This window comes from Bison bison, unplaced genomic scaffold (assembly GCF_000754665.1).
Source record: "Bison bison bison isolate TAMUID 2011002044 unplaced genomic scaffold, Bison_UMD1.0 scf7180017864508, whole genome shotgun sequence".
NCBI classification, from domain to species: Eukaryota; Metazoa; Chordata; class Mammalia; order Artiodactyla; family Bovidae; genus Bison; species Bison bison.
Genome location: NW_011495064.1, coordinates 8,093,631 through 8,106,966, shown reverse-complemented (window position 1 = coordinate 8,106,966; position 13,336 = coordinate 8,093,631). Strand labels below are relative to the sequence as shown.

The following is a 13,336-nucleotide window of genomic DNA, read 5'->3' as shown; positions in this document are numbered from 1 at the left end:
GAGGAAATAGCAGCCCACTCCAGTATTCTTGCCTGGAGAATCCCATGGACAGAGGAGGCTGGCGGGCTACAGTCCATGGGGTCACAAAGAGTTGGACATGACTGAAGTGACTTAGCATGCACGCACATGCCATCTCTGCTTTCTGCCCACCCTCAAACCCTCACTCTTCTCCTCCCAGCAAAGTGGGAAAGAAAAAGGAACTGCTGTCTGATTAAATAAGGTACATTCTTTGGGTTTGCAGAAAACTTTCAGAACTTGAAGAAACTGTTTTCATTCATTAAAAAATATTATTATCATGCTATCCTGTATAAGGCTTTCTCACATTCCAAGTTTGATCAGAGAGATTCATAAATACAGTTGTGCATACAGTATTTATTTTAGAATAATAAATAAATCCTACTTACCCCATTTTAGGATGAGGTAAGTAGGGTGACAATCATAAAAGTGTTCAAGGAGGAGCCTGTGAACTTGCAAATCCAGGTACCTCACAGTTCCAGACAATGACTTAACAGCTGGTTATGAAACCAGTCTACTATGGAGGCAAAATGAGGCTCCATTCTTGCAATTCCTGTCAACCATGCTCCTTGATGGACTTCTAGTTAATAACTGAATGAATTTGCAGAATTGTGACAATCTGCTCTATAATTCTAAGGACTAACTGAATAATAATTATTGGGCTCTAAAATACATTGAAAGGAGTTGAGTTTTCCTTTTTTTTTTTTTTTTAAATATCATTTTACTTAATGTTATGATGAAGACAGAGAAAATCCCCAGGTTGAACACTGGCATCAGATATTGTGTTTACATACATATTTCCTCCATATTGCTTGGGAGGGAGGTTCCATGATTCAGATCTTACAGCAAAGCAAACAGAGGCTCATGGGGGCTGTTAGAACACCGACCCAGAACAGCTTTACTCCAAAACCTGCACTTTCCACTACTGGGCTCCAGCTCTTCTCAATCTGGATGATCATTTGAAAACCAGAGAGACAGGTTATATTGTCTATGTCATTACCAACCTCATTTAAATGAAACTGAGTGTATTCACACGAGCAATCAGAATTGTTTACTCATTCAATGTTCTGGGTCAGATGGTAAAGAGTCTGGTTGCAATTTGGGTTCAATCCCTGGGTCAGGAAGATCCTCGGGAGAAGGGAAAGGCAACCCACTCCAGTATTCTTGCCTGGACAATCGCATGGACAGAGGAGCCTGGCAGTCCATGAAGTCTCAAAGAGTCAGATACGGCTGAGCACAGCACAGCACAGTCGATTTACAATGTTGTGCTATTTTTGGGTATACAGCAAAGTGTTCCCATTATACATTTACATGTATCTATTCTTTGTCAGATTCTTTTCCCATATAGGTTATTACAGAGTACTGAGTTCCTGTGTTGAGTAGTTCCTTATTGATTATCTTATTTTTACATACATAGTAGTGTTTATATGTTAATTCTAAATGCCTAATTTATCACTCCCACAATGAACTTATTTACGGACACACTGCTCTTTTTTAACTTGACACATTAAAAACTTTCTTAATCAGTGTTAACTACTGCTATACATGGTGTTCATTCAGTCTTCTAACATGAGGAATCAAAGCCTCACTTGCATCTTTTGGTTGAGCTCCAATTTGAAAAAATCCAAAATACCAAGACTGAGTAATAATACCTTATATTAACCACCTATGTACACACATTCAAAGAGTCAATAGTATAAATTTATTGTAACATTCTTCTTTTTCCTATTGATGTCTGTTCTGATTGTAGAAGGGCAATTCTCCATCTGTCTGACCTATTCAATAGTATCTAAACTCTGAGCTTGCATTTTGTGTGTCCTCTCTCGGGTTACATCTTTTTATTCAGCCTTTTTTATCTCATTTTACAAAGGCTCACCCATGGTGTTGGGGCAGGGGGCTGTTATTACACTGTGGATATTTGCGTAGATAATAAGAGCTGATGGATTCATCTCCAAACAACCCGGCTGCTAGTTGCTCTAGACTGACACGGTTCTATTTTTGTATTTGAGACTCAGACATGACACCTTGAGCTCTGAGAGTGTGGAGAGGAGTCCGGAGGATTGACTCAGCCTGGCCAGGGCTTCCGGTGGGGCATAAGGACAGAGCAGCAGGCTTGGGAAGAGGAGGAGAGTGACACCCTTGGTCTGACCTGCCCCCTCAACCACTCTGCCCTAAGCTGCTGTTGCAACACTAAAACGCTCAAGGCAAAATGGATTCACTTTCTTTTTCAAATTCTTTTCCTACTTAGGCTGTTATGTAATATTAAACATCGTTTAGAAAAGAAGAGTTACGTGTATAACTGAATCACTTTGCTGCACACCTGAAACTAGCACAACACTGTTAATCAACTATACTCTGATATAAAACAAAAAGTTACACGCATGGATGCAATATATATTACCGTATTTAAATAGATAGCCAGTGGGAATTTGCTGTGTGACACAGGGAGCTCAACCCAGTGCTCTGTGACAACCTAGAGGGGTGGGATGGTTTGGGAGGTGGGAGGAAGGCTCAAGAGGAAGGGGACATGTGTATACCGATGGCTGATTCATGTTGATATATAGCAGAAAACGATGCAATATTGTAAAGCAGTCACCCTCCAACTAAAAATAATTTTTAAAAAATGGATTCATTTCACAGCATCATCTCCCCGCTACTCTGAGAGCAGCTACTTGGATGCTTGTGCCAAGGTTCCTGTAAACACAGTGTGAGCAGATGGAGACAGGGTCTCTGCTTCTCTCCACCCAGAGGCTCCATGCTGTCTCCCTGCATTTAGGACAGGAGCTCTAACCAAACCCAGATGTCTGAACTCAATTAGTATGTTAATCAACTGAACTATACCTAACCATAACCTGGTAAAGACTGTCTTCTCTAGGGGGTCAGCAGAACCCCAAGGTTCTGAGCCTGTCTCTGGAGACAGGGTCCCTGGCTCACCCCCAGCTACCATCACTCACCAACCTGTGCCCTGATCAGCTCGCTCTCCCTCTCTGAGCCTCAGCTTCCTCAGCTGGGGGAACCGCTGGTCTCCTTCACCAGGGCTTGTCTGGAGGATGAAATGAGATCGTGCACCCAGGATAGCCCTTGTCTCAGTTTCAGTTCAGTTCAGTCGCTCAGTCGTGTTCGACTCTTTGCGACCCCACGAACCACAGCACGCCAGGCCTCCCTGTCCATCACCAACTCCCGGAGTCCACCCAAACCCATGTCCATCAAGTCAGTGATGCCATCCAACCATCCCATCCTCTGTCGTCCCCTTCTGCTCCTGCCCTCAATCTTTCCCATGCCCAACACAACAAGGAAGAAGTCACTGGAAGGCTCTGCATGGCAAAGATGCTGGTGACAAGGACCTTGGGGGACAGTGGCCATTTCTCCACTCGGGGAAGGATCTCCCCAGGCTTCCTCTTCCCGTCCTCCCCAGGATTCCTTAGCCTGAACAAACTACCGTCCACAGTGTTGGCAGGTATGAGTGAGTGAAGGATGAACCGCTACATGGAGAGGTAACCAGAAGGAGAAGAAATGCAGGACATACAACACACTCACTCTGCACTGGCCACTCTAGCAGGTACTTCATTGCTTTATTTTTAAGGATTTTTTTTTAACATGGACCATTTTTAAAGTCTTTATGAATCCGTTACAATATTGTTTCTGTTTTATGCTTTGTTTTTTTTTTTTTGGCCATGAGGCAGGTAGGATCTTAACTCACTGACCAGGGATGGAACCCACATGTCCTGTACTGGAAGCCAGGAGTCTTAACCACTGAACCACCAGAGAAGTCTCACAGGCACTTTTTTTAGAGTTAAGACCAAACTGCTCTTGACCCCCCTGAGCCACCCTTTCCTGGCTGTGTAAACCTGGGCGAAGGTCTTCACCTGGGCTTCAGTGCCTCAGCTTCCCTGTCTATGAAATGAGAGCAAGGACAGTGCTTCCTCCCAGAGTGTGTGCCTTAGAACAGTTATGGGGATTTAAAGAGCTAACATCAAAGGTGCTTACATCTGAGTCAGGCACCTAGAAAGCATTCCGTGACTACCTGGCAAACAAAATATTTTTTAAAAAAATCAAACAAAACATCTCCTGTGTTCTTATGGTGAGTGTCACTCATCACACTTCCTTGGCCTCCTCACCTGCCTCGTCTCCTCCCAGGGTCTTAAGGTTGGGCTGCCCCAAAGCCCAGGTACCGGTCCTCTCTTGGTTTCCTCAATGGATTTTCACCCCCTTGGTGATCACTTCCAGCTTCCCAGCTGTGGATCCCAGCCCTGTGCTGCTGACCCAGCTCCTTCCTGGACTCCAGGCTCAGGTACCGCACCCTCCTGTTCATCACCCCCACCCGCAGGTCTCACAGCCCCCAACCCCTCCCACCGCACCACCCACAGCCCGCCTCTTCTCATGTGGGGCCAGTCAGTCCGTATAGTTCGGTCCCTCACGGCTCCTTTTCCCGACACCCCACACTGAACCCATCGGGGGTCCTGCAGGTTCCACCTTCAGAAGTCAGGTGGAACCAGGACCCCAGCCCTTTCGCCACCTGGCCGCCATCCTCCTGCTTTGTCTGCTGACCGGCTGCACTGCCCCCCACCCCATTCCCTACCATACTGCTCATCCTCACTGTCCCTCCCCACAGCGGCCCGTGGGATGCTCTTACAAAGTGAAGCACACCCACAGCAGCACCAAACTTCCCATGCTGCTTCCATTTCACCTGGAGAAGAGCCCATGTCCTGACAGTGGCCCGCCTGACCCCACATGACCCAGGACCCCAGACCCTCCCTCACCTCCTGTGTCCCACGCTGCACTCCCCTCCAGCCACGTGGGCCATGACCACACTGCCTTCAGATCTTTGTCTTTAGCCCCCTTTGCCTGGAATGTCCTTCAGCTTAGCTAATCCCTTTACCTCCTGCAAACCTTTATTCAAATACCACGTTTTTCATTGTTGCCTTCTATGACTATTCAATCGAGAATTATAAACCTGCTCCCCGCTCCTCTGGCCTGAGCCCCATTGTTTCTTTTTTTTTTTAATTATTATTATTTTTTACTGCACTGGGTCTTTGCTACTTGCATGGGCCTTCTCTAGTTGCAGTGACTGGGGGCTATTCTCTAGTTCCAGTGTACGGGCTTCGCAATGCAGGGTCATCTCTTGTTGTGGAGCACAGGCTTCAGGGCATTCAGACTTCAGCAGTCGTGGCACGCGGCCTCAGTAGTTGTGGCTCCCAGGCTCTGGAGCACAGGCTTAACAGTTGTGGCACATGGGCTTCACTGCTCTGTGGCACGTGGGCTCTTCCTGGATCAGGGATCCAACCTGTGTCTCCTTCGTTAACAGACTCTTTACCACTGAGCCACCACCACCAGGAAAGACCCTACTGTTTCTTACAGTCCAGCATCTTTCACCTTCTCACAGACTCTCATTGCCTCAACTACCAGACTGACTTTCACTGGAATAGAACCACCACAGGGTTGGGGATATTTCTAGATATTTTGCTCACTCTTGGATTCTAAAAGCCCAGAGCTCTGTCTGGCAAACAGCAGGAGCCCTGGGCATATTTTCTAAATGTGTGTGTGTTAGTCACTCAGTGGTGTCTGACTCTTTGTCACCCCATGGACTGTAGCCTACCAGACTCCTCTGTCCATGGGATTCTCTGGGCAAGAATACTAGAGTGGCTTGCCATTTCCCTCTCCAATTTTCTAAATGAATATCCACAAAATAGAATCTCTTAAGAGCTGGATGATTAACATAAAGTGAAAGTTGCTCAGTCATGTCCGACTCTTTGTGACCCGAGGGACTATATATTCTATATAGTCCATAGAATTCTCCAGGCCAGAAGACTAGAGTGGGTAGCCATTCCCTTCTCCAGGGGATCTTCCCAACCCAGGGATTGAACCCAGGGCTCCTGCATTGTTGGCAGATTCTTTACCAGATGAGCCACCAGGGAAGCCCAAAGTGAAAGTCGCTCAGATGATTAACCTAAAGAGGTCGGTAAACTTGCAAAGTCAGGATCCTGACTCAGGCCCATGCCCTCCTACTACTACCTCCTCCCCATGTTAAACTTGCACTCCCCCCTCCCGCCGTTCCATGCACAGCTCTACAGTGAACCTACATCCCAGAGCTGCTGGAAGGTCAGAGCACAGCTAGCATTAACAAGCACCTTTACGAGGTCAGAGAGGAAGACAAATGCCAAGGATTAGCAAGGGCGGTTAATAAGTTTCCAAGAGGAAGCTCAGCTCACACAGCTGTTTCCTTAAATAGTAATTCTTCTGTGCTGGCCAAGTGACCAAATTGGACTCTCTGAGACTACTGCACAATCCAGCGACCTGATGAAATACTGTCTCTCTCCTGTCCTAATGACCAAGCCTCAAGTTGTTGCTGTTGTTCAGTCACTAAGTTATGTCCAACTCCCACAGACTATAGGCCTGGAGAATTCCATGGACTATTCATGGGGTCACAAAGAGTTGGACAGGACTGAGCAACTTTCATTTCTTCTTCATAGCCCACCAGGCTCCTCTGTCCATGGGATTCTCCAGGCAAGAATACTGGAAGAGTGGGTTGCCATTTTCTCCCCCAGGGGATGTTCCCAATCCAAGGATCGAATCCATATCTCCTGCATTGGCAGGTGAGTTCTTTACCACTGAGCCACCGGGGAAGCCCACCAAAGCCTCAAGACACCTCAGCAACATGGCATCCTATGAGAGAAGTTCAAGGTGACCCTCCAAGTGACCCTTTTTCCTCCTGGTAAAAGGAGGGACTCTGCTGGGAGACAGAGCTCTACTCACCAGGATGAAGACAGTGAAGAATATGACCACGATCGCTGCCGTGATGAACAACTTCTTCCGGGGGAACACTGAGGACGGAAGGAGAAACACCAGCGCGAAGCAGATGGCCCCCCGGAGCCCCCCGTAGGCAATGATGAACTGGTCCTTGAAGGTCAGGGGAATTGTCCGGAACCAGTTAATGACCTGAGTCAGGACGAAGACCCCTGAGAAGGCAAACAAAACCGAGGGGAACGGAATGCGTCAGGCCAGGACACGGGAACAGGAAGGTGAGTTTTCTGTTTCAGGGCGAAGTACAGTTAAGTCCCCAACACAGGAACTTTCAGGTGTCGAACTTTCAAAGGTGTGAACATCTGTTCCATGTCTAACCACATAAACGAGTTCACTTGTCCGGCTTACACTGTGACTTGTCAAGTTTGTGCATTCTCTACAAGTGGCGGGGGTTTTGTACTTTACTGTATAGCACTTTACAGACTGGGCTTCCCAGGTGGCTCAGTGGTTAAAAAAAAAAATCTGCCTGCTAATGCAGGAGATGTGGTTTCAATCCCTGACTGGGAAGATCCCTTGAAGGAAGAAACGGCAACCCACTCCAGTATTCTTGCCTCGGAAATCCCATGGACAGAGAAGCCTGCCAGGCTACAGTCCATGCAGTCGCAAAGAGTCAGACACGACTGAGCGACTAAACAACAACAACTCTGTAGAGTACAGTTAGTGTAGTATCTTCATTTTAAGCCCAGGATGTCATCTATGACGAGATAAAAAGAGCTACCACCTAGAAGTTTCAGGATCATTTTTGCAAGAGGGTACATAGAATTGAACACAGTAAGGAACCAGAACACGTGCAGTGAATGTCAGGCATGAGTGAAGTTGCAGCTCGCCCTTCGTCTCCTGTTGCTGACGATCTTTCAGCTCTACCATCTCTCACCTCCTCTCCCTCCTCCAGGAAGTAACTCTTCGTGCCTGTTCACTCGATGCGAGCCCCTGGATGCCAGCTGCTGTATTATCACTACCGTACTTTTCAAGGTAGAGTAAGATTAAAAATCTATTCTTTATTTTTTGTGTATTTTATTAGTACTGTTTGTGTGCAAAGTATCATAAACCTATTATAGGAGAGTACTATATAGCCAATTGTGTTAGTTGGGTACCCAGGCTAACTTTGTCAAACTTACTAACAAATTGGACGTATGACCATGCTCTTTGAACCAAATTAGTTCATACACAGAGCATCTACTGTATTTCAGAAGAAGCCCTTTCCTACCATCCTGGCTCACATCACTGGGTTCTGGGCCCTGTGTTGTTCCAAGACAGTGAGTGAGAACATGGAGTCAGAGACACCAAGAGAGGTTAATTCCACTTAAAGTAAAAGCCATAAAAATACTCCAGGAAGAAAAAAAAATATGTCAGGATGCAGGGAAAGGAGGAGGAGGAGGACATGGAGAACAAGGAGGAAGAGGAGGAGCTGGAGGAAGGAGATAAGAAAGACAAGAACCTAAGATGAAGGGAAGTAACAAGAGCAACCACAAAGCAGAGGGAAAGAAGGAGAGACCAGTCCTCCAATGCCAGATTCCTAGGCCCATGGAGGAGACACGTGCTCATTACCCAGTGCCCTCCAGATCAGGCAGAAGGCCAGGGTGAAGCAGACAAAGGCCCAGTTCCACTCGTGGTTCTTCCCCACTGTGGACACGCCCATGAAGATGAAGATCAGGGTCTCGCTGACGCTGCTTAGCATTTTCATGAAATACTTGATGGTCGTGTAGGATTTCTGAGACACGTTCTCTTCCACGTACTTATTCATGGTCATCGCACAAGCCGTGATTCTGCAAGAAAAGATTAGCTTCTGTTTAAACAGGATAATGGTCCCAATCAGAATATGAGTCAGCAGGTAGCTGACTAGGCTGGCCTTACCCTTCTGCCCACCACTACATCATTGATTGATTTTTATAAGTGACTATAATTTGCATCCTTGGAAACCCTACTGTTCCTGGAAGTCTTCATCAATATCCAAGGCTCCAACTTGGCTCTGCCCAGCTTTCTAGTCTCTGGATGTGGACATCAGTACATCAGCTAGTCTGCCAGCATCAAAAATAAAACAAGCTCCTAAAAAATTCAAAACCCATTATCTTCCTATAAAGCCAGTTCCATCTTCTTTTTTCCTCTAGAGCCCCAAATGCTGCACTATTGCCTAAAATCCTAAATTTGAAACTGTGGTCACACTGGACTTCTCTCTGCACATCCTGAGTGCCCCTCACCATTTGTCTGCTCACCAGTCATCTTCTGTCCCTCATCCTGAATCTCCTGGACCTACTCACTCACTGTGACTCTGATGCCTTACTTCTGGTTCTCATTTCTATTGGGTTAGCCCAAAACTTTGTTCAAGTTTTTCCATTAACATCTCATGGAAAAAATCTGAAAGAACTTTTGGACCAACCCAATGCTTATCTACTATATTCACTTCTGGGAAATTCAAAATGTATTCATAGGCTCTGAAAATTCCAAAAGGAAGGAAACTGTTTTGCTTGTTTTCCCCACATTTCCAAAACTCTGGGCCCACAGAGCTCTTTATGCTCCTTCCTCTTGACCTCTGTGTTCTTAACTTTCTATTCCGTATTGGAGTATAGTTAATGAACATTGTGGTGTGCGTTTCAGGTGTACAGCAAGGTGATTCAGTTATACATATATGTGTATTTATTCTTTTTCAAATTCTCTTCCCATTTAGGTTGTTACCTAATATTGTGCAGAGTTCCCTGTGTTATACAGTAGGTCCTTGTTGGTTGTACAGAATTTTTTAAAGTTTTTTATTGGAGTAAATAAAACATAAAGATGGCCAAGAGGCACATGAAAAGATGCTCAACATTACTACTTACTAGAGAAATGCAAATCTAAACTACAATCAAGTTATCATCTCACATCAATCAGAATGGATATCATCCAAAAATTTACAAACAATAAATGCTGGAGAGGGTGTGGACAAAAACGAACACTCCCACCCTGTCACTGGGAAGTAAATCGGCACAGCCACTATGGACAACAGTAAGGAGGTGCCTCAAAAAACTAACAATAGAGTGGCCGTATGATCCAGCAATCCCACTCTCAGGCATATATCGAGAGAAAACCACATGTCAAAAAGATACACCTGAGTGTTCACTTTAGCACTCTTTACAACAGCCAAGATGTGGAAGCAACCTAAGTATCCAATCAGTTTTATTTTTAATAATAAGCCATCAGCTACAGAATTGAAGAACCCACCAGTGCCTCAGCGGTAAAGAGTACACCTGGCAATGAAGAAGATGTGGAGTTCCATCTCTAGGTCGGAAAGATTCTCTGGAGAAGGGAATGGCAACCCGCTCCAGTATTCTGCCCGGGAAATCCCATAGACAGAGGACAACGGCAGACGACGGTCCATAGGCTTGCAAAGAGTAGGACACGACTTAGAGACTAAATAACAATGGAGTATTGAAGCTCCTACTTGTCTCATACTAACCCTATCTCCCTCAGTACCACTTGGATTTGGATTTTTTCTTTATCATTCAAGAAGTGAGTTTTGAAAGTTTAACGAGAGTTTTTTTGTAAACATGTTATTTATTCCCCTCTGAGATCATCCTCACATTCATTCACTGGGAAAAATATAAACCACACAGGCGAAGAGTAATCTTTAGTTCATTCAGGGAGCGATTTAACAAAAATTTCTATGCAGAAATTATTGAAAACTACAGCTTTGCTGTAGGAATAAAAGAAATACATGAATTTTACATGAATGTTCACAGGATCATTTTCCATTGCTTTGTGTCCTTAACATGACACCGAGTGAGGCTTCTGTCTGCCAGACACCTCCCTGTAACTCTACGCTGCCTCCACCAGCACAGATACGATCCTCCAGGGTGAGAAACAGCCTCGGTAGGTTCCAGGGACCCAGAGCCCACGGCGCCCTTGTTTGGGAAACGTGGACATCTTCATGATGTGGACGCACTGTTCAGGCTGGGGACGAGTGTTCCAAGGGTCACGTTCTAGTCTGTCATGTACAGGTCAATGCACACGACCTCTCAAACAAAGGCCAGGAGGTATTGCACTGCAAAGAGGGATCTTTTTTTGCCACAGGGTGTGCTAAGCCAGTCAAACCACCTCCCCTTCAATAACACCCTATGTACACAAAACTACAAAAGAGCGTTGTTGTTGTTGTTCGGTCGCTCAGTCATATCTGACTCTCTGCAACCCGATGGATTGCAGCACTAGCTTCCCTCTAATTAGGGAGGCACACACATGACATACCTAGACAGTGTAATAAAAAGCAGAGACAAAGATCCCTACAGTCAAAGCTATGGTTTTCCCAGTACTCATGTACAGATGTGAGAGTTGGACCATAAAGAAGGCTGAGCACAGAAGAATTGATGCTTTTGAACTGTGGTGCTGGAGTCCCTTGGACAGCAAGATCAAACCAATCAATCGTAAAGGAAATCAACCCTGAGTACTCATTGGAAGGACTGATACGGAAGCTGAAGCGCCAATTCTTTAGCCACCTGATGCAGAAAGCCAAATCATCGGTAAAGACCCCGATGCTGGGCAAGATTGAAGGCAGAAGGAGAAGGCGGCAACAGAGGATGAGATGTTTTGATAGCATCACTGACTCAATGGACATGAGTTTGAGCCAACTCTGGGAGACGGTGAAGAACAGGGAAGCCTAGTGTGCTGCAGTCCATGGGGTCGCAGAGTCAGACATGACTTAGTGACTGAACAACAACGACACGTGACACTCTTATACTGAATATGTGATGCTTAAGAGCCTATTCTATAGGCTGAAGGGGAAAATACGAGATTATATCTTCAACCATATAATTAAAGTTTATCTCCACAACCCAACTGGAAGCTTCGTGGGGGAAACAGTGTCATCAATGCTTATCACCGTGCCTGGCACCTCGTTAATGTATTCTCAGCCAATGACAACATGGATCCAAGGATGCCTTATTCATAGGAATGGTGGAGTATCATCGACAGATCTATATTTCAGAAAGAAATCGTAAGTACACATGCAGGACAGATCTGGATGGGCACGACCTAAAGACGAGGGTCACCTTCTTTCCCACAATGGTTGTTGGTTTTCAAAATCTACTGCAGCACTTGGTCCATATAATCTCCCCAAACAGGTCCACCTTTGAACAGGTCTTAGGTTCTATTCCATGGGACTACGTGGAGTGAAGGTACATACAGAATTCACCAGTGCCCCCTGCTTTGTTAAACCCATATTAGGGTTTAACATATTATCACCAATTTAGAGATGGAGAAGCTAAAGCACAATAATTAGTGGTTTTTGGATTCACCAGCAGTTGAGATTTTTTTTCTTCATCACTGTCCCACTCTCAATGCAGTATAGAAAAATTTCAGGCCAGCTAATACTGTCTCAACAATCATCAGGGAGAAAACAGACTTTCTATTTTGAGAATCTGTCACTGGACTATTTTCTGACTAGAAAACTCCAGCCAACACTTTTTTCCTTACTGTACTCCATGCCTCCACCCTGGATGGTCAATGAAACAATGTTTGCTTCCTTTCCACCAGCACGCAGGCTCTCCAAGCCGGGGTTGGCCTTCTTCCTCCACCGTGGCTCCCTGCAAGCAGTGGTACCACGCGTATGCTCACCTGCTGCTGGCTGAAAGTGAAAGTGTTAGCCACGCAGGCGTGTCCAACTCTTTATGGCCCCATGGACTGTAGCCCGGCAGGCTCCTCTGTCCATGGAATTTCCCAGGCAAGAATATTGGACTGGATTGCCATTTCCTTCTCCAGGGGATCTCCCCAACCCAGGGATCAATCCAGACCTTCTGCCTTGCAGGTGGATTCTTTCATCTGAGCCACCAGGAAGCTGCTGGCTGAGTCTAGCTTAATGGAGACCCAGAATCCTTCACTAGGCAGCTGGCAACTGTACAACCAAAGAGAAAGGCATCCATACAGACAGTGGGCGGAGAAGGCAGACTTCTGGTTGTGAAGATAAAATACATACACACCTTGTGTGTGTTTACCTACATACTGTGTAGCCATGACTCAGTTCATTCACTTTATGAATACAAGCGCTTTTATGTTTTTCAAGAGTGATCAATTCTCTCATTTCAATTGCAACATTGGGAGACCTGTTTAGAATTGAACTGTTTAGAATTAGAATTGAACGGATAGAAAGGATGTTGCAAAAGTCTTTGGTGTCCATGCCATGCCTGTGTGTGATCTTAAAATGTATGGATTCAGTTCCAGGAAAAGACAGCCCAAACAACAGCTGCATATTCTCCATAAAGTCTTCATCAAACATAAAAGCCTGCTCCACTAATCAGAGCTGAGCATTAGCAAAGACGAAGCACAATTAACAAGCTTTCTCTGCACTGATTAAAGCCAGGTCTGCGGTGACTCAGAGTACACTGCATGTTCTCAGAATAAAGTACTCACTCATGTGAGGTAAATTAATTATTCCAGGGCACGGATTACTATATAACGGATCGCCTCTTCCAGTAAACCTGACAACCCAGAGAGAGTGAGTTTGACACATGAGAAAATGGAAAAAAAAAAAAAAGTTTTGCAAAGAAATATCCAACCA

General features: G+C 45.5%; 1 protein-coding gene across 1 annotated transcript in view; it reads right to left on the bottom strand.

The window, feature by feature from the left end:
- Positions 1–13,336, bottom strand: part of SLC9A2 (solute carrier family 9, subfamily A (NHE2, cation proton antiporter 2), member 2) — a 63,511-nt gene that overhangs the window by 28,201 nt on the left and 21,974 nt on the right. Inside the window, exons 3-4 of the mRNA XM_010829684.1 lie at positions 8,365–8,582; positions 6,769–6,971 (exon numbers count right to left, since the gene is read on the bottom strand). Coding sequence (XP_010827986.1) covers positions 6,769–6,971; positions 8,365–8,582 — 421 coding nt within the window. The remainder of the gene's footprint in view (positions 1–6,768; positions 6,972–8,364; positions 8,583–13,336) is intronic.